This window comes from Plodia interpunctella, chromosome 19 (genome assembly GCF_027563975.2).
Source record: "Plodia interpunctella isolate USDA-ARS_2022_Savannah chromosome 19, ilPloInte3.2, whole genome shotgun sequence".
NCBI lineage: Eukaryota > Metazoa > Arthropoda > Insecta > Lepidoptera > Pyralidae > Plodia > Plodia interpunctella.
This window is the reverse complement of record NC_071312.1, coordinates 3,047,254-3,068,954: the sequence shown is the minus strand read 5'-3', so window position 1 is coordinate 3,068,954 and position 21,701 is coordinate 3,047,254. Positions and strand designations below refer to the sequence as shown.

General features: G+C 36.8%; 3 protein-coding genes and 1 long non-coding RNA gene across 5 annotated transcripts; 1 reads left to right on the top strand and 3 right to left on the bottom strand.

Annotated features, from left to right (window-relative positions):
* Nucleotides 1–1,238: 1,238 nt before the first annotated feature.
* LOC128678160 (uncharacterized) lies at nucleotides 1,239–13,097 on the top strand. Its single transcript, XM_053759517.1, has 15 exons — nucleotides 1,239–1,334; nucleotides 5,497–5,799; nucleotides 5,943–6,320; nucleotides 6,496–6,834; nucleotides 6,963–7,292; nucleotides 7,426–7,773; nucleotides 7,915–8,181; nucleotides 8,356–8,613; nucleotides 9,118–9,298; nucleotides 9,580–9,758; nucleotides 9,859–9,996; nucleotides 10,455–10,640; nucleotides 10,900–11,013; nucleotides 11,763–12,041; nucleotides 12,409–13,097. The coding sequence occupies exons 1-15, from the start codon at nucleotides 1,286–1,288 to the stop codon at nucleotides 12,606–12,608; spliced, it is 3,549 nt and encodes a 1,182-aa protein (XP_053615492.1). The 5' UTR covers nucleotides 1,239–1,285; the 3' UTR covers nucleotides 12,609–13,097.
* Nucleotides 3,424–5,355, bottom strand: LOC128678169 (uncharacterized). The gene is made up of 2 exons (XR_008405613.2): nucleotides 5,114–5,355; nucleotides 3,424–3,665 (listed from the first exon to the last, which is right to left on the bottom strand). It is a non-coding gene; the product is annotated as an uncharacterized LOC128678169 (long non-coding RNA).
* A 32-nt stretch (nucleotides 13,098–13,129) lies between the features above and the next one.
* LOC128678163 (uncharacterized) lies at nucleotides 13,130–17,521 on the bottom strand. Of its 2 annotated transcripts, XM_053759521.1 has the most exons (4): nucleotides 14,990–15,127; nucleotides 14,628–14,670; nucleotides 14,102–14,548; nucleotides 13,130–13,879 (listed from the first exon to the last, which is right to left on the bottom strand). In XM_053759521.1, the coding sequence occupies exons 1-4, from the start codon at nucleotides 14,990–14,992 to the stop codon at nucleotides 13,479–13,481; spliced, it is 894 nt and encodes a 297-aa protein (XP_053615496.1). In that variant the 5' UTR covers nucleotides 14,993–15,127; the 3' UTR covers nucleotides 13,130–13,478. The 2 variants fall into 2 exon arrangements, with proteins under 2 accessions (XP_053615496.1, XP_053615495.1); XM_053759520.1 differs by lacking the exons at nucleotides 14,628–14,670; nucleotides 14,990–15,127 and adding an exon at nucleotides 17,388–17,521 and having other exon boundaries at nucleotides 13,137–13,879.
* Nucleotides 17,522–17,902: 381 nt separating this feature from the next.
* On the bottom strand, nucleotides 17,903–21,106 carry LOC128678164 (trypsin CFT-1-like). The gene is made up of 5 exons (XM_053759522.1): nucleotides 20,955–21,106; nucleotides 20,433–20,598; nucleotides 19,067–19,322; nucleotides 18,373–18,525; nucleotides 17,903–18,086 (listed from the first exon to the last, which is right to left on the bottom strand). The coding sequence occupies exons 1-5, from the start codon at nucleotides 21,001–21,003 to the stop codon at nucleotides 17,931–17,933; spliced, it is 780 nt and encodes a 259-aa protein (XP_053615497.1). The 5' UTR covers nucleotides 21,004–21,106; the 3' UTR covers nucleotides 17,903–17,930.
* Nucleotides 21,107–21,701: the final 595 nt, after the last annotated feature.

Below are 21,701 nucleotides of genomic sequence, written 5' to 3'. Positions count from 1 at the left end.
AATGAAATTATTGGCATCGAGGATTATTAGGTATTATAGCGAAGAATTTAAAATCAAAATCTTTGAATTTCAATTTTCTAAGTAAATAGGTATCTACCTAGAAATTACCTTACCGTTTAAGCAAATAAAGAAATTTTTATGTGAATTTAAGATAATATCCCATAGGATAATATACCCAGTAGGTACATAAGATTGGATGTGAGTATGTGTGCTATACCTACTCAATCTCCCTAACTCTAATGTAAAATTAAAATTGTAAATCCATTAAAATTGAGTTTCAAGAGTAAGCCAGCTGGTCTGGTTTCGATGAAATTTTGATATTTACATGGGGCGAAGTGAAGTGTGAAGTTAATTTTAATACATTGTATGATTCCTGAGCAAGATTCGGTGTAATAGTACCTATAATTTATTATGTTTAGTATGTTTAACTCGAGCGAACCCCGGCCGGGCTACTAGTAAAGAATATTATACTTAAGGTACCGTATCTAACCACTTCGTATAGGTATATAAAGGTAGTTTGATACACAAAGTTTTTTCTAATCTAAGTATAGGTAGGTACACTCCATATTTTCAGAAACCTCTCAAAACCAACAAAATTTTGATAAATTGTTGGCTTGTAATGCAGTATCTATCTACTCCGCCATATTGATTTTATAATGACGTTACCATAGCTTATATTACAATGTACGGAGTCTTATTGATACCTCACTCGTGTGATTACCGCCCTAGGTGGATGCCATACTTAGCCATTGACAAATTGCCTTAGCAGCCGATAGACAATAGCATTTCCAAAGAGCGCTGACATTTTGCAGACGGCCGGTTGTTTTGTTGTTTATTTTTTTTCTAACCCCGGGCTTCGTGACGTCACCACCCAGAATGCAACTAGAGACATCGCGTCGTTAGAATTATATTGGAATAAAGAAACCCAATAACATACATACAAACGTGAACCTTGAATACCCTACATAACATTACTTTTTTGGGACAATCGTGTCAAAAATCAGCCTTACTTTAGTTAACACATAAATAGATAAAATAAAGAGGTTAACTATCGTTGGGCAACTTTAGCCAAACATCCTGGAACGAAAATGTACCTAACTAACATTACCTTAGTTTACTATACCTTATATATTACCTAACTAAAATTAACATTCAGATGAAAGTCACATTTGCGATTAGATACCGATAAAGGAGATCCTGCAACCCGATATTGTGGACAACATAATATACATACACACAATAATCAGCCACCTTCCATTAGTCGTGCGTCTTTAGTATCAGAGTCATGGCGTGGGATGCGCGGGCGCAGGTGCTGTGCGTAATCTTCATAGCAGGTTATTTTTATCTGTGATTATTTCTAAAATTCAAAAACATGAGAATACAAATGTGTGGTGTCATAAAAAAATATTTTGATATTTGCCGGCTATGGGTATGTAAATTTAAATTGAGAGCGTGCATTTAATATGACAACTAAGTTTGTATTTTAAAATATAATTTAAAATATAGGTTTTTTCATAATTGTGTCGTGAAAAGAATATGATTAATATACGTACCTACCTACTGTCATGTAAAAACATTATTTACAAACGGCTTTATATAGATTTTTACAAAAACAAACGTTACACTACTTAACTAGTTGCCTAACTAATTTTGATATTCACTTTCCTTGTGTTTTTAATGGAATCTGCACGGGTAAGTAACCCTTGGTAATATATGCTTTTACTTACAATGTATGTCCCTATATACATGTAGGTATTCGGGTGGAATCTTGCTACTCAATTTTGAAGCAGATATCTTGAACCGATTGAGAAGAAATTTTGTACACACGTTTAGTTTGGATGACAATGCATTATTATAAGCAAGATCTGATGGTGCACCCAGGAACGGCTCTGAAGAAGGTTTATTCTGGTTTTACCCGAGCGAAGCCAGGACCGGCGGCTAGTATAGTGTAAGGACTAAGGACAGGTATTTCCTAAATGATCCAGAATTGAAGATAAGCTCGACTTAAGTACATGTATTATATTGTAGGATTAATGTTATATGGCATCTAAAGTCCACCTTTACTTGTTATCCTACTAATAAAATGCAAAAAAAAAAATTGTGAGGATGTATGTGTATGTTTGTTATTTTTCACGCAAAATCTACTAAACTGATTGTTGTGAAATTTGGTACACTGGTAGAATAACACAGTATTTTATGCTGAAATTCCCACGGGAGTGAAGCCCAGGGGCGCAGATAGTAAGAGTCTCATTGAATACTCTACATTAAAATAAATCAAGCACAAACATAGGAAGGTAATCCCCAGCCCTATGTTGAAGGTTCTTTAATGGTGTAAGGTCACTAGAAAGATTAATTACTGTTATAATTCCTCCAGCGATAACTAGGCCGTTGATTACTGGTTATCTGCTGACAAAGTCGATAAATTAATGCACCTGTTTTCATGATAAGGGTTTTCATGTTAGGGGACGAAACCGTAAATGTTACCAAAGTTTCACCCGCGATTTCACCCTCACTTATGTAATTTTCCATCCCCTAAGGGTTGTTTACGCAAAATAAAGAATCTGAAAATTAAAATACCATTATTATATTGTATATTTATATTTTATGTCATTTGCGCTTGTCAGTTATTCTTTTTGTGTAAATATGGGTCATGTAACCTGAAATAAATTTATTTCTTTTATTTAAACAACCTTATACAGGTTTTTTTCAGTAACCCACGGTTCATTTGATTTTAACAACCTTATACAGGTTTTTGATTTTAACAACGTGATTATAAACTATACTTGTGATTTAACTTCTTAATAACAATTATGTGTAAAGTTCAAAATAAGCGCGGTGTTATCGCCATTGACTATCTTAGACAAATCTTTGGGGAATGGCATACTTTCGGGATAAAATGTATTATCTGTTAATCCAGGTTACATTCTACCGGTGTATCAAATTTCATGAAAATTGGCCTAACCGTGTGACCGTGAAGAATTAATAAACACACTACAAACTTTCGCCCTTATAATATTAGTCAAAAGAATACTAAATCGTTCAACTGACAAACTACTTTGGTGCTGAGTATATAAATTATACTCTGTTTACAAGTAAAACAGTTATGAATAAGTATAAAATGGCCCTTTTTAGGGTTCCGAAGTAAACAAGAAACCCTTAGGTGCAGTTTCGTCATGTCTATCGTTCGTCCGTCACCGGCTTAGCTCAAACATTATAAATACTAGATAACTGTAATTTAGCAGAGATAAGCATCTTAATTAAGCGAAGATAACTGTACAAAAAAGGCACTCGGGGAATGGTAGACACGTGAAAAATCATGATAATAAGAAATATAATAAATATGATAGGAAAACTATCGCTGCTATGAAGGATAAGGCTTTACACGTTAACAAGTAATAGACGATATTCTTAAAAAATCGATGCAAAGTTTGAAAACAATATTATATTTCACATTTTGGATATTATAACTAGTCACAGGCGTTACTTATGTACATCTGGAAGTAAATATATATTTCTGATAGTGAATTGAATATACCTACATGTGTAAGACATACCTTCGGAAGCCTAACACCCCTACTCCGTTTGTAAACAATGTTATTGTGTTAGCTAACATGAAAACCCGGCGCTGCGGACCTGGCGTTGCTCGACACGCACTTGACCAGTACCTAAAAAAACATGAAAGCAATTTGATATACGCAGTTAAAATCATAATATTATTTTACTAGCGGCCCGTCCCGGCTTCGCTTTGGTAAAAACGTAATAAATTATACACCTAAACCTTCCTCAGGAATCACATCGTGCATTAGTTTTTGAGTTTATCGCGAACAGACAGACAGACGCGGTAGAGGACTTTGTTTTATAATATGTAAGGATAAGGAATGTTGTCAATCCGTTGCATCAGTTAACTTTGACGTTAACTTTAACCTTACGTTGCTTAGAACCCGATATCTCGGGTTTAACACATATATATATTTTTGTCTGTCTGTCTTTATGTTTATTCGCGCATCACGCAAAAGCTACAACTAAGATGTAATCGGATGAGATTTTCACATTTATATAGTGGATAATCTAACGTAAAGTCTGCTATAGGTTTAATCGTACGTTGTTTAGATTAGAACCCGAGATATTGACATAAGTTATGAGCGGACGCACGAAATTAACGCGGGCTAAATCGCGGGCAAAAGCTATTTATTCATTGATACAATCAAGGATACAGAACAAAGCTCTTCTAGCTTCACTAATTTTCCACTAACACAGAAGTACATCTGAAACTGGCATGCATTTCCCCTGGCCTGCATAGTAGTGTTGGGGAACAAACAATATTCTATGCAACTGAGTCCTAAAATAAATTTCAGATTTGTTCAATCCTATTCCACTTTTTCGATTTCATTTAATATCTACGAATGTTAAAGTGAGTTTGTATGTTCCTTTTCCAGCTCTGAACTGTCCCCGTGAGAAATTGACGCAGGCAAAGCCGCGGGCAAAAGCTAGTTTAAAATAAGAATGTCATGATGATCATTTTTACGCGGACTGTACCTTTTCAAGTTCTAAATAAGTATGCCAAAACACACACACACACATACACACACACAAGTGAGTCACACAGTCAATGACACATGAAAAATAGTTTTGATTTTGTACATAATTATGTATCATATCATAATCATAATAAAACATGGACACAATGATGAAAAATAATATCATTTATTGTATGTTAAGTACTGAGCAAGTAGGCTGTAATGTATTTATTTAATTATAATCGCGCTTATTCCTATTAGCTGTCTCATCCTCGTGTGTTCCCGCTGTGACACCCGATGCCCGAGCTCCACGTACAAATTTAACTTTTAAAATGAAGATTAGGCTCTGATTACATTACCTTGTAATTGAAGTGAAACCTTTCACCCTGTACTATAAACTAACCATTAGGTAGTGCAAGTTTGCTTGCAATTAACTTTTCATGTCGAATGTTTTCGCAGTGAATAGCAACCAATGAACGTCGTCACATCACATTGTTATACTTTGGTTTTTGGTTCACTGCCAGCGTCTTACTTAAGATTTGGCAGTGAAAAGTGAATCATAAACTCGTGCTAGGGCCCTGAGACCATTAACTTACAATAATATACAATGTAAAAAATATTCAGCTTCGGTGTTTCGCTATGAACAAGTTATGGCGCCTGCAACTTATATGTGACACATATTCATGGAATGCTAAGTAAAATATATGCACGCGTGTGCATACCACACAAACAATGTACATAATGCACGATAAAGATTTTCGAGCTGTTGTTCGTTGCGTAAGAATATGACCGATATCTAGAATTATTATTATAAGTAAATAGCTACAATGCATTTCGCGCAATACAATTATATATATAGCTGTATTTTATTTTTGAGATAACGTGGCAGACCGCCGCATTGTGCGGTTTTGCAATATAAGTAACTGTAGAATTTTTCGTCAAACAAACATTTAATTTAAGAAAATCCTTTGTTTCGCAGGTGCTGTAGCAGATTCTTTCCATAACATCACATTACACGTTGGTGATACACTACCAGCGTCTGTAATCACAGGCCTCAATACTAACGTCCCTTGCTACTTAGATACCCCTCAGGGAGATGTCATAGGATTCCGGCCAGAAAACAATGCCACAGACAGATTTATATATATAGAATCACTCATCAGTTACTGTGGTGCCAACATTACTAATTTAACTGAGAAAGATGAAGGAAAATGGTCAATATACTACATTAATAGTGATAATAAACGTAATGCCACCACTTATAACCTGACTGTAACTGAAGGTAATTCTCATCCATCGATTAATATTTCATCTTGGTATTCAAAGCCAATAGATATAAGTAGTGGAAATGTCAATTTGATCACGATACATATTGAATTTTGTAAATTAGAAAAACTTTTGATTCTATGTTCTTATTTTCTACAGCCGAAGAAAATGATCTCGAAAATTCAGAACCGGAGTCTGAATCAGTTGAAGAAGAATCAGAAGAAAAGGAAGACATTACTGAATGGCTATCAGATATCAATCTTAGTACAAGAATTGGCTTGAGCGTCGACATATCTTTGAGTAAAAGAGAACTTGATAAAGAAGAGACATTCACTCTCACTACTCCTCAAGATGATGTTGAACAATTAGAACACGCTAATATACCAGGAGTGACGGTACATGGTAGTAGTGACTTCGTTGCTAGCAGGGTTACTATTGGTCCCATGGATGCTACCCTCATTGGTCGCTGGACGCTGTGTGGAGAAATTGACGAAGGCAGAACTGCGAGGCGATGCCAAACTGTCGTTATAAGTTGGAGTAAGTGGAATTTTAGGACTCACTGATGTCTTAAGCCTAATGATGATGACTGATATTTTAATCATATTTAAATATGCGAAGACTAGACAAAGCTTTTAGTGATAAATATTAAATCAATTTGTCTCTTAATTTGTAACAAAACCGTGACTTCAACTAATTTAATCTGTATTTTTAGATAACCAAAATAACCCTTCAGCGACATGGCCAGTCACACTTGTGAACAAGCGAAACGCTGTGACCAATTATTTGGCAATAGTAGAGACCGGCGTAGGAGCAATTGCCAATCTAAGGACCTGCCATCTCGTAACACCGAACGGAGAAGATCTGATCCTCACCACTGATGCAGGATATCCTGGAATTACGCTAGTGGCTACTCACGATACTTATGCCTGTAGGGTGAATTTGGGTCCTATTCAAAAAGAATATCTTGGTGATTGGATTTTGTATGCATCATTCTGGTCTACACTAGGTGGATTTTTGGAAGTTCGTTTGCCATTGCACTTATTCCTCTATGGTGAGTATTATTTTCGATAAGTAATTTTTTACTGTATAAAAAAATACATAATTTACTTTTTTAATAATTGTGAAAGTAGACGATCTAATATTATGGACAATACTAATTTGCACGTTTTATTTTCTCAGACGAAGATGATCCATATCGTCAAGCTTACAATGTTACTACTTTGGCACCTTTGAATCGGGTGGTTAATTTAGGCACTAGTACTACCGTGGAAATCGCCGGTACTGGAAACACTGACAGTTGTGAAGTAAAAAGTCCTTCTGGACAAATATTTGATCTACAAAAATCTACGGAGACTGTGACGTTTTTAGAGACTAGCACAAGAGTACGTTGTGCAGTATCTTTTGGACCAATTGGACAAGAAACCTTGGGCGAATGGGAAATCATTGCAAAATTCAATGACAGGAATATATTTACTGAGAACAGACAAATAATCAACATTATACAAGAAGGTAATAAAATTGTATACCATCTTTTTTGTACAATCAGCATACGAGTGCAAATTATGTAGTAAGGAGTAGTAAAAACTTATAGCTGAAATAATATACTAATGAATTTTTTAAATAAAAATAAATCATTTTGTAGATCCTGAAAACCCAATAATGGAAGACCACAGGACTGTACTAGATAGGGATATGATATTCTTTAATACGTCTATGGGTGCAGAACACAGCGTTATAGTCGATGCAAATGCTCTCTGGATATACTCAACAGAAAGTTGCCACTTAAGGACACCTAAAGGGCTTCAGTATACCCTTATGGATGGCTTTAATATCCCAGGAATAGAAATCGTTGTGAATGATAATAACAGATGTAATATCAAATTCAATGTTGAATCTGAAGATCTTATTGGAGAATGGACGCTTATCTCTAGAGAACAAAGATCTTCTGATGCAGTAGAAGTGAGACAACCGTTTACAATCTATGTACAAGGTAATCTTGTTTTACGTAGTACATGACTATCGAGTCACGTCCCACCGATAAAATCCAAACATTGGAGATAATATTTTACTTAATAATAATTTCCCAATCACATTATTAGTGAAGTAATTAGAATTATTGTTATCGTTACAGAGGAGGTTGAGGCATCAGCCAGGCAAGTGACAGTAACTGAGGGCAATAGCCTTCACTTACGCTTAGCAAATCCCACAAACCTTCATGAGACGTGTAAACTCTACGACCCTAGTGGCACTGAAAGAACTGATGGAGAAGTAGATGCAAGTCATATTGATACTTGTGGATTTATTGTTAAAGACATTCAAAACGATGAAAGTGGTATTTGGCAGATAAGATTTGGTACTAGCATCGCTTACAGAGCTAGTGTTGAGGTAACAGTAAAAGGTAATCATTGGGTATTATAGTATAATATTTTATTTTATTAAAGACAGGAATATCTCTACATTTCGAGGAACTATGATACAAGAAACGAATAACTACTTGTTTATATCAATCGAATAACTAATAATATAAATCGTATATCATAATATTATACTTTAAATTTATTAAAATTTGCAGACATTTGGGAATCAAGTTACGACACCCTAGTTCTCACTCGAGGAAGATCTGTTAATGAAACCCTTGGCCCTGAGACAGTAATGTACTGCAAACTGACGGATCCTACTGAACGAGTGGTCTACGAAGGTCATGGTAGATGCAATCTAGCATTAGACAGAGTAAACAATGAACATGCTGGCACTTGGGTCATGAATGTCGGTCTTGTAGGAAATTTGTTGACAAGAGAATATAAAATCACAGCTCAAGTTAAGGGATCAGGTATGTTCAAATCATTGAATATCAGTAATCAGGCTAATGGTATTTACATTGGGTAATCAAAACCTGTATTTATATTATATGTATTTCTCAATACATTAGGGCTTATCAGTCATAATCAGGATATACGATATCAATCACTGCCCTCGATAAGTATGAGATTAAGTATGATTACATACAATCTGTATCCATATACTGACAAGATGAATATCCATATGGATATAGATATATATATGGATATATATATATGATGGTACTTTGTATTCTAAATCCGATCCTTATATTCATTATCCCATGTAATGAACATACAGTTTTACAAGCTGTATCAATTTAGGTCGATAATGTAATGTGAAATGATTGTAATCACAATGTTTCCGAGTCAATTTTCATTACTTTTCTTTTCTGTTACCCCAATTGTATTTGTAACGTTGCCCATATATCATTGCTCTATATCAGTATTTTACTAATGAGTATTAGCTTATCAATCCAATCATGCGTCAATTGCAGAAGACAAACCAGTAGTAACAACATTCGTAGCTAAAGAGCAGCCAGAGGTGACCCTGAAATGTTCCGTGCCCGTCGAATACGAGGTCAAGTCCTGTCTGTTCCAAGAGCCCTCTGGACGTGTGATCATCGTTAATGACGGAGTGGCTGAAGACCGGTACATCTCCCATGGATCTGGCACTACGTATGTATCTAAGGATATCTTATGATGCATAGAAATATTTCTAAGAATGTTTAAAGTTTAGGATACCAACATACATGGATGAAATGGATAAGGCAAAAGCAAACCACTCCATCAATAACGCCAAGAAAGTTGTATGTGTTTTATTCCACATAATAACCAAGATTCGACTATGAAGAAGAGAGATACCTTATGCAATAAGTGCCTTCATACTCGCCAAATTATTCCAAATATTTTTCTATCACATCTCTGTAAAATTATTTAATTACAATCAAATGTTTTAGTCTGGATGGCGACGTGGCGACACACGAATGCGGCGTCCGCATCACCAACCCCGTGGCATCAGACCTGGGCCTGTGGCGTTGTGCTGTCGAGACTGATCATGAGATCTACTACGGATTCCTCAGCGTGCTCTGCCCGTGGGCAATGCAGGACCCCGCCGTTGCTGCAGCCGTGGTCGCAGGTGAGGTGGACCAAAAGAAAGACGGTCTAAAAAATCTACAACTGTCGAGTTAATGATGGTATGACGATGTGCCGTTCTTTACCTGATCATGTAATTTCAGAACCTACATTGACGGCGTACAAGGAGAGCATCACCCATCTGGTGGGAGAAAGCTTGACCATGTCCTGCACGATACAATCCCCGATTCAGTACTGTTATTTCAGAAGACCTAATGGAATGACCTACAGTGTTTCTCCAGGTAAGTTTAATTATCTACGCATTTTGCCTGCGTTGAGGGTCATGATCATGGCCCATCCGCCATATCCATCCATTGGGAAGGCCAGTGCCCCAGCAGTGGGGATGGTTAAATGCTGATGATGAATACCTACTTGTATAATTAATAATTATACTGGTACATACTAAGTAAATTCTAATCTTACTGCATTATGCACTTACTTTCTTCAATCAATCAATTCATTTTCTTATCAACTTTACCTCATAGCTGAACTACCTATTTCAGTAACTAAATAAATTCTATGCTTAGTTTTGAACTTGTCTGCTTATTTCTAGACCGCCACTTTCAAAGTAAAGGATGTGTTCGTTTATCAAGATTTGTCTGCAGTAGATGGTCTATCTTCTGCTGATATCACAATATTAGATTCTTCTAAAATAATGAACTACCTGCAATATAATGTACACTACCTCCTTATTTCCCAGGCGTATCATCAAGTGAGTTTGAGTACGTCGGCGCCGGGTTGGACGCTGGAGAGTGCGGCATCAGGTTTAGCAATCTCGAAGCGCAGGAGTCGGGTCATTGGCCGGAGGGTCGCTGGAGCTGTCACGTGGGCGTCGCCAACGACACCCAGCCGGAACAACGAGCTGATATGCAAGTCCAGATCATAAGTAAGTTTGTTTACATTTTCAAGGCTCCGAAGTTCCCATATAGTAGCGTCATGAGGTAAAGTAATTATTATTCCGTGTGAAGTTTTTAGTGTATTGGTTATCGTCACTTGAGCGCACTAAATGTGATTATTCTATTATAACCATTTGCGTCCACAAATTAGAGTATGTACGCAAATGCTTAATTGAAAGCAAGAACCAAGTGAATTCGTTGTTTCATTTATTATACTTCGCCCCTATTACCAAACCTTGCATTTTCCAGGTCCGTTTAAAGTGAACCAGACTCGGTCTGCGTCTGGAGATCTCAAGATCGAAGGAGATTTCTACCAGAATCAACCTCTGGAGTACTGCCGATATGTTCGCATCGATGGAGTAGGTGAGTAAATCTCAAAGCGTTTGTTCAGAAATTTTACCATCCAAATGATGATTACATATATCAAAACTGGACTAGTCCATCAAGTTACAGGTACTATTATTTTGGTATATACTATAATTGAATCGACAAAAAAAATTAAATCTGTTACTGCTCACAACAATATAACATCTTGACATTCAAAAAATTCAATTTTGTTATTACTGCTCAAGCGGGTTCTGTGTCTTCACATAAAGTCACTTTATACTAATTAGGTAGTTGTTCGCCGCCAACTTAGACCTCGCGAAAGCAAAAAAAATTACAAAATTGGAAATATTTCAAAAACGACATAATCGATTTTGTTGCCCCACGAACTTAAAAATTCTATTGACAGATCCTACATACCTTGTAAATTTCATCAAAATTAGACCAAAGGTTCGAAAGTTATCGCGTTACAAACATACAAAAGAATTATTTTTGCTCCAAATTGATTTGTAGACATCGCTCGCTTCGCTCGCTCGACACAATTACATGATATTTGAAATGATCAAGGTTATTGAGAATCATCGTCTCCACTGCTCGCAGTTAGTAGTGTGTTTTTACTCTTTCTACACTCAAACCCACTCGCTCTATTTATTTGATTCACACAAAATTGTGCAAACAAAACTAATTAGTCACCCTTGCATCATTAATTGTGCAGATCAATGGTGCCTACGGTACGCTTGGGCGAGATCTTTGTTATGTGTTTGTAATCAATAAGTATCTGATACAAGGATTTAAGTCGACGATGTTGCCTGACGCCCGCTACTTCGCTGATGAGACCCTGAGCATTGGCCACTGCGGCGTCCGCATCGAGAACCCGACCACCTTGGACCTGCACCCCTGGACGATAGCTGCCAAGGTCGTCGGCAAGGACGAAGAGGTCCTTGGCGTCACCAGTCACGCCATGGACACACCTGAGGAAGTGCCAGTGACAACGGAGGAGATACCAGAAGTGACATCGGAGGAAATACCAGAGGAAAAACCGGTGGAGAAACCGGATTATCAAACAAGTAAGATCCAGAATTCGATCCATTATCTAGATGTCTTATGTATGTAGTATGGGTTCAGATGCAATGTTTTTTGGATTGCTTTAAAGTATCCGAGAATGTGGAACCAGTAAAGGCTCATAGTGACCGGCTCAACATGGATATTTATTACCCTTTTTCTCCATATAAACCATTCTCAAGAAATGTGTTACCTGTACCTATTCATGGGGACTTGGTTTAGAGACTTAGCTAAGTCTCTAAACAACCAACTTATATATACTTAGCTATCTTTATTAAAGGTCTTTCCGTGAAATAGATTTATAGGTATACAGATATAGTTTTTAATCAATACTTTCATACCTAATGATTCATAAAACTTATTTAATTTCAGGAAACTACACGTTGTGGTGGTGTACGTCACTTTTCCTAAGTATTCTCATCATCTGCCTCGGAGTTCTCATGATCCCTAACAAGAACCGCAGAAATACCATCGCCAGAGCAACTCTGTGGAGGGACAGCATCAGAAGAAGTCTTACCAAGAAACCCTTACCTGATGATGATCAAAGCCGAACAACTCCTATGAGCGCTTAGATGTTATATAGCAAATATCCCTTCCCTAAAAGAATACCTTCCGGACCATCACGTTAAAATCTATGTATGTAAATACGATGTAGACAGAAAAAGCTATAGACCCCGCCTTATCTTTTATTTCATCCATACAACAAAAATAATGTATCTTTTAGTAATACACAAGAAGACCTTTCTTCTCGTAATAAGCATTGTTTTCCGTTGTCCCGTTGTACAGAGCGCTTATATATTTTGTCCCTCATTAAAATAATAGATCATGGTTCTAAATGGTCCGACAATATTTTCATTTACGTTTTAAGTATGTTACTCGTATGATTAGGATTTTTTTTACTTAAGTACAGTCAACAGCACATCAACCTACCCAAATTCTTGGCAAACTCGCCGCTATTACTGCGTCATATAGGTTCATGCAACTCGATGTGTTGTTGTTTGTGTGCGTTATTGACTGTACGTACATAATATAATATTATAATAAAGGCTTTTGTTACTTTGCTAATAGTCTATTCATTGAATACTCAACAGTATTTCGTATGAACATGTAAACTTAAATAAGTAAATCCCTGTGTAATTTTCATATAACATCACAGATACAAATTTATACCTAAATCAGTTAAATATTATAATAGTAAGTATTGTAAATAAATTGCATACGCAAATAATCATTCAAGTAATACTTTCAAGTTGTAATGTTTTTGTACACTTCTAAAGGTGCCATTCGGCTTAGAATACTAATTTTTAAACTTATTTACGAAAAAATACTTAATCGATAGGCTATAAACACCGGCATGATATTACAATGAGACCATAAATAAAATGAGAAATAGTTTAAACTCCAGTCCTTGTGTCTCTAAGGCTTTGTAGGTTATTTGTCTTTTATTTTGTTGCTAGAGATGTTGAACCATTTGTACTTTTAACATTTCTAGGTAGCGTCCACAGACTGAAGAGGTGATGGGTTAACAGTCGCGTCAGTTCCTTGACGGACTTGGTCGAACGAGTTGCTTGTGGATCGTCAACGTTCAAAAAAGTCTGTGTAATGTAGACTATTCGCCCTACACCGACCACCATCCACAGACCCTCGTCTTCCTTGGTAACGTTGTTCACCACAAACATGCAATGGTCCATGTTATCCTGGTCTCGGTCGTACCATCTGTCGAATGTGGTTTTAGGCGCTGTGAACTCGCAACTCTCCAGCTTAGGTATAGGATACGCGAATCCAAAGCGAAACGTGTCGCCCTTTCGAAGAGTTTTCGATTTTTCTTTTGGTGGAAGATATTCTGAAACAAATTGTTTTTGTTTATAACAAGACAAAGTTAAAGCCTTGTGCAAACAAAGAGTCTCATAATCGATAAAATATCATTAAACGTGTGAACAGATTTTTTAAATCAGAGTACCTCTTATATCTAAGAATAGGCAAAGAAGCCTTTATAAGCGGTTACAAAAATTGGACACCAGAGGGCTTCATCACAAGAAAGCATAATACCTAATTACATTCTTACCTTTAATTTTTATGTTAATAACTTGAAAAATCTCCAACCATTTACCATTTTCCTTGGCATACATACTCAGTACCCAGTTCCCGTGGTCCTCTTCGCTTACAGGACCTATCATGAACTCATTTTCTTTCATACTAGACAAGTTTTTTTCAAATATATCACTATCATGTCCAATCAGCAGCCCTAAATTGACATTATTTAATTTGTAGTTATTGAGAAGTGTCATAACTTTTTGTTTTTCTCTGTTGTATTTAACAACAACAGAATTTTCGTGGCTATCTGGTTTAAAAGCGTCGATGGATTGAGTGACGTTTAGCTTTCTGGTGACTCCGTTTGGCTGAGTCAGGTGGAATATAGTTACGTTGTGGTTGACGATCGGTGCCGATATCGTTAGTATGTCGTTCAGGCCGCATTGTATGTAATTTGGCGTTAGCTCCAATCTCGAATCGACTGTAAAGATTAAGCATATATTAAGTTAAAGACAATTTCAAAATGGTCAATCAATAGTCAGCTACTCAGAATAACTAACCTCTAAAGATACAGCCGTAAAGATAAAGAAATATACATGAAGCCTAAAAACAATATACAACTTTATTCAATAGTTATGTAAAAATAATTAAATTGCTGTGTTGGGTAGCTGGAAAAAACACCTAAAAAAAAACAAAATTTCATGCAATATAAATTCATATATGGAATTTGGATTACTTCTTAGCACAGGCTTTAGGTCATCGTCACTGTAAGACATATTCGACGAGTGGACCTAATTGTATGTCGTTTGGGACCCTTTAAATCTAATCTCTGTGAACCGTGGATACGATCCCCGAACCCCAGTCCTACACGAGTTATCGAGGTTAATCTGAACAGTGCTATTCACCATACCAAGTACCTCACCATAAATATTTAAATAAATAGCGAATATATTTATATTCGCTATTAACCGAGCAGGGATGTATGTATAGATTTTTCTCTATTATATATTTTTATCTAACCACGAAATGACAGTAAAGGGTAATGTCATTAGATTTTTCTTTTGTGTCTATGGGTAATGTAGTGAGAGGTTCTTTTAGGGTGTTATGTGAAGGTAGATCCAGAAATAATTTAAAAAATATATAAGACTATTTATGTCGAATATTTTGCTATTTCAAAAGGAATCGAAACCACTAATTTATACATACTAGCTGCGCCCCGGGGCTTCGCTCCCATGGGAATTTCGGGATAAAAAGTACCCTATGTGTTATTCCAGGTTATATTCTGCCCGTGTACTAAATTACGTAACAATCCGTCCAGTAGATTTTGCGTGAAAGAGTAACAAACATACACACATCCTCACAAACTTTCGCATTTATAATATTACTATGATAAACTATGTAAATAACGTGAATTTATTTTCCGCTGACGTCTGTTGCATTGTGCGAGGTGTAAATAATCAACATATGGTTTTAAAGTGGGACATGCTTATAAGTAGGACACCTTGAAAATAACACTTGTAAGTTGATGACTTGAACCATGAAGCATATATACATAAATCTTTATCAAAAATTACATAAAAACGTATGTCTGCGCATTAAACATATCTGATAGATAACATTACTTATTTGGTAAATGATAAAAATGAAATCGCATTTTTTTATGCATGGACCCCAAGTGTGTATTTAGGTAACATAAAATTCCATAGAGTACAAATATCATTCTTATTGGCCTTACAGAATTAGTCCAATATTGATTAGATCGATGATATTTAACTAATACCTGCCTTAAATGGAAATTTGTGTAACAAACAAACAATGATACCTACAGAAAAAGCTTTAACTACCTACCTATATGGTCAAAATATTTTTTTCGTATGTCAATGAGGGAATCTATTACTTATTTATGTATGTAACTAAATAAATAATACAAAGTATATCTCATTATATTGTCGGTTAACGATCCTGATATAGCTTATGTCGGTACCTGATGAGGTAACCAATTTTGCACCCGGCTCACGTACTATTAGAACACCGTAGAAATAGAAATTCCATTGGTTTAATTGTACCATAGAATTACCAAGTTCCCTTGCTATATAATTTTCAATGGATTTCGATAAGTTGATGCGCTGTTGACTAAATGTGTAAAATATAAATCAAAAATATCTAGCCTTGGTTCGCTCACGAATACAGGAACGCGCGTTTCTCTTATCTTTGTTACTAGCTAAGTTAATTAAAACCTATATAGATCTTAACTAATAATGGTTTGTTAAGGTCTTTAGCATCTTTATTAATATTTTCTATTTTATATTAATCGTCTGTGGTTTTTATATCTGAATAGTAGAAATAGTAGGTACCTACTCCGTAGGTACGACCGAATTACATGTCCATTGCTCTTTATTGCAAATATACTAAACACAGTTTTCTCCAATTTATTTCTTATTCTATTAATAGTTTCGTTTCAAGTTATTAACAAGTTACTAGATTTTGGCCGCGACTCAAACCAAATTTTCCATGGGAGCAGTGTTTTTTAAGGAATGAAAGATAACTACCTACCCTATGACGTCCCCCATATTTTAAACAATATGTTTGCAAAACTTTAATAAGATTGAATATAATATTAATAATGTTGAGCAGTAAAATCGTGAAGAGATAGGGTGAATTTCACCAAAGATTCTGACGCGAAAAGTCCGTGTGAACACGGCTTTACTCTGAAAACATTTACACAAAAAAAAAATTGCAAATGAAATAATAATCGGTGCCGACTCTCTGTCTCACTAGGTGTATGTGACACAAGATTTTTCTTCAATAACACACTATCAGGTAGGCCAGGTTGATAGATAACATAGGTACGGATAAATTAGATATAAAAACTAGATAGACATTAGGACCCTATGTACTTTGTATATTTACCTATTTTAAAAGACTTTTTTTGTATAATTTTCTTCCCTTGCATACCAAAAGGAGTCGCGTTTTTCCCGCCTTATTATCGGATAACTCCATATCCACCGGTAGAAATCGTACGAACTTTAACAGTTAGGCAAACACAGCATTCTCAAAGAGGATTTACCGTCAGGCAGGTGAGCGGTCGTAAAAGCACAACCGAATTTAACAGATTTAAAATAGGTAGGTAGGTTAGGATTTTAAGGTTAATTTTTTACGGTCTTTGCGGCATCACAGCCGAGGATGAAAATGTAGATGAGATCATAATTACTGTAAGTGTATAGGTATAATGAAAAAAGACCATTACTTGAACAAAAACTTAATACAAAAATCTTGTTAATAATCCTATCCGGGCGTGTCGCGTCTCGTTATCAACTTACCGACAATGTTGTGTGCTAGTATGTTCAGTGTCACACTGGAAACACAACCAAATAGCATGAACACACACAGACACGCTACACACGGGCACATTCCTTCAGCACAAACGCACAACTGATAGCCATTGATATAAAAACCAGTAATGTAAATAAATAGTAAAAGCACATGTTATGAGCGCTGTGAAGGATTTCTTTCAGTTTTGTTTCAGTCGTTTAGCAGCTGACAGTAACTCTAATTGAATTTTTTTGCTCCGTGAATGAAACAATCAAATTGCTTGCAGTGTATACGTAGGCACAGCCCCATTTATCCGTTGTTCTCCGTTGCCTTGACGTCCGCCGATGGATCAATGTGGAACAATGGATTTATAATGTCAAACAAAAATGATGTAAACAACGATGTGCTACGTCGTCGTAACGGAGAACTACGGAGCAATGGGGCCGCTGCCATGTGGGATCAGTATGTATTTTTTTTGTTTTCGGGATAACTTAATTTAATATTTCATTCCAATAAAAAACTATAAGTTAAAATAAAATGTATTGATATCTTCAGGCGAGCGGAGCAGTGGCTACAGAAACTATCCATCTCCAATAGGGTGAGAGTCTGGTGTTGATGTTGGGGTACCGAAGGGTTGCGCACCCCTGCGTCCAGGAGTACACCCCTACCACTATGTTGTCCACAACCAGAGAGCTGCCTGCCCCACCCTAAGAAAATAAATTGTAAATTTAATATTCTAACAATGCTTAAAGGAAAAGTCGAAGCTCGGTGAAGAAAAGATGTCACGAAGGGTTTCATGGATCAGTTGAAAGAAAAGACAGGTTCGTGTCGTATGGGGAGGATTTATTTATGCTTCGAGCCAATGAACATAACTTCTTTGACCCTGGGACCTGTCGATCACAGGCGGTATTACTCACTGAGCCATCACCGCTTCTATTTTGACCATTGCCGAATTATTGATACGTTACCCTATCGATATCACTACTCTCTCACCTCAGGGCACTGTCCATGTACGCCCACGTCCAGCCAGCCGACGCACACCATGTTGTCAGTAATGCCAAACCCGAAGTCGTTGTACCGAACTGTGCACACGTCCTGGTCTATGGCGAAGGTTTGCACGTGGTGAAGCTCGCCGGCGAGGTTCTCCTGAAATTAGAATAGCCAAAGATTCAAACAACTATGAGTCATTAGGTACATTACAGGTTTAGGTGTAACTATAATAGCTTTTAATTAGCGTTGACAAGTGTCCGCGAATAAAACCCGACATGGTTTGCGTTTTTCATTGTGTGTCCGGCTAAAGTCCGGCTAAATCATAGATTTAGTGGCAAACGGTAGCCAATGTCACTCAATAGTTTTCCAAAACTAGCTCCACACCATCTTTTTTCGAAATCATTAAGTCTCATTAAGTTTATGCATATAATGTTTTATCGATGCCTGTGACATTGTTTTGTTTTTGTGACTATTGCCGTAAATCGCGCCGGTGCCATAATCAGCAACACAAAGTAAACAAAATGTAAAACGCTAATCCATTATTGACGTATTTTTCATAAGTTTTAGTTTACGTGTAAAGTAAACATGTTTTAGACGATACCATGTGTGTTGCGTATTTTTCCATGCACATCAAAAATTAAATCAGACCTTGGGGCCTTTGAAACTTGTCCGTATTATTAATAATGTAAATGAATACCCTGGAAGACCCCCATCCGACGACCCAGACCCTCTGGTTTTTCTGGAACTGGAAGGCGCCACCAGCTATCCTGGCCAGTTCCACGACTCCTGGCTGCAGCACGATGCCGCTAGTCCTCAGCACAGCCAGGTTATTGTCCAGGGTCAGTCTGTTGAAGTCTTCGTGGGGAATTATCTGGAGTATCTGGTGGAGGGAGCCCCCGGAGTTCACGTTGGAAGATCCGAGTCGCACTTGCCACCAGGAGGCGTCGTTGAGTCTACAGAAACATTCATATTAATTTAATTGCCATAATTTTTACATGCACTTTTAATAATATTTAACAGATCTTAAAAACTATATACAAATTATCCTATACAGACTATATTTATATTGGTGGTATGTGTGGCGTGTGGTGTGTATGTGGTGTGTGTGTGGTGGTATGTGTAACATGGCTTAACAGTTGCTAGGCAACAATAGCATCCCCAAAGAGGGTTGGCGTCATGAAGCATAGCCAAATCTTCAAATTATAATGGTTGATTTTTACACGTTGGGCTTCGGGGCGTCACAGTTCCAATTCTCTACAGGGCCCAAAGGTTGACTTTTGTACTTTTACGAATTGTATTTTTATGCAATATACCTAGTTTAAATAAATAAATAAAAAGGTTCGCACAGCACAGCAGAGTTCAGGGGTTCAATTTTTAAATATTTTTGAATGTAAAAATGTATTTGTAATAATTTACAGTGCCAGTGAATAGGTAGTATCTTTGTGAAACTTGTTAAATATGTGTCACGTGCCTTAACACCTCTGAAAGTGGAAGGTTAAGGTCTACTCAAGACAAAAATAATAGTGATTTAAATTCATAGAAGGTACCTACTTACATTGCTTTTAGATAAACCTCAGTACACGAGGCTCTCGTACGAATGTCGTGATATCTAGAATCCACATCATATACCACAATGTTTTTGTACTTGTGAGATATACTTAGTATACACATCTTGGTACTAAAATGGGCACCCAAGTACCAAGACTGGCTAGACAAACACCCAAACGACATTTTACTGAAAATTTTGTTTCTCTTACCCCTATGATCTTTGCAGAATGCCAACGTCGGGAATATTTACAGTAATAATATAAAAAGAATATTTACAGTATTAAATTCGAGGATGTGGTTCTGACTATCAAGTATGACGGAGACCGTGTGAAATAGAGAAGAAACAGTAAAACGAACAATGAGCTCAGCGAAAGACTTGGATAAGGGAGAGAGAGTCAAAGTTCGAGTAAGCCTCCGTTGCACCAGTCAATTTTGACGTTAACTTTAACTAGGGCGCCAATTAGATAAAGTATTTTTCAAAATGCTACAAAATACTAGCATTCTGAGAAACTTGCCCATCATCATTGTAGAAGCACGATGCCGCGGACAACACAGCAGTGGTGGTCAGCACAGAGCCACCACACGCGTACTGGAAGGCGCCGGATCCCAAGTTGGTGACGAGGGCTGCGGCGAAGGGATACGTGCTAATTGCCGTGGAGGCACCGCCGGATATAAACTGACCTATGAACACAAAAAAAATCTAAGTCGTTTATTTCTTTTACAAGATGGTAAATATTTCAGTTTTTATGACTGAATATTGGCACAGGGCCGTAGGAAGTGGCGCGAGAAAGGGTATTCCAATAGCTGTGGGTTTGTGTAGGCTTCCATCCTGATGATGATAAATTAAAAGATGGAAACAAATTAGTATATGTGTCCATAAATTAATGCAACGAGATTATAATTATAATGGTTATTAAACATGATATCAGTATGTTATATAGGTACTTAAGTTGGAAAGCACACAAACAGCTGAACTACACAGTTTGAGGGCTAATGAGGTTAAAATACCTATGTTATATCTATAAAAAACAACTTACCTTTACTTACAGCTAAAACAGTAAACAAAATTAACAAAGAGTTCTTCATTTTCCCAACAGTACCTATATCACAACGGCAAATACAAAAACTGACACTTTAATTTTAATCATTATCACTGATTAAGTCACTAATCAAAATTAATCGTTTGTATATCTTCATCGTTCATTTGATTAGAATAGTCCACAACCTTTGGGTCGTTTCGGCAATAACTGCCTTATCTTTATGATGGAAAAAGAAAATTCACATGATTCGAATTGTATGCTACGATTTTTTTATTATTTTGAAATGGCCCTCACCCTCTCATATTCCCTGTTTCGTGTGAGGCGGAAAACCCTTGCATATCAGTTGCCAAGGCTGTGTCCCTTAGTCGCTGTGTACGACAACCACGGTAATATATGGAGTGCTTCTATTATATGGCGGGAACCACATGTCTCAAAACAATAACCGTATACAGGTATGAGTTAACAACGGATTACTATATCTCGAACTAACAAATAATGACATCGAAAGTATCCCTTATCATCACTTCGTCGTTTTGTTACTCTTCAAACCTGCCAACGACAATGGACGAACTGAAACTGAACTATTTTTATTGAAATAAGACAACATATATGACGGGGCTGGCGGTTCTGCTGCCGTGCATCGTGCCTCCTCCCCCGTCGCCCGCGTCGCTGCCTCTCGCCGAATCGGAGTCCTTGGGCACCTCCACGTCACGATATGATTTCAGAAACTCTTTGTACTTGCAT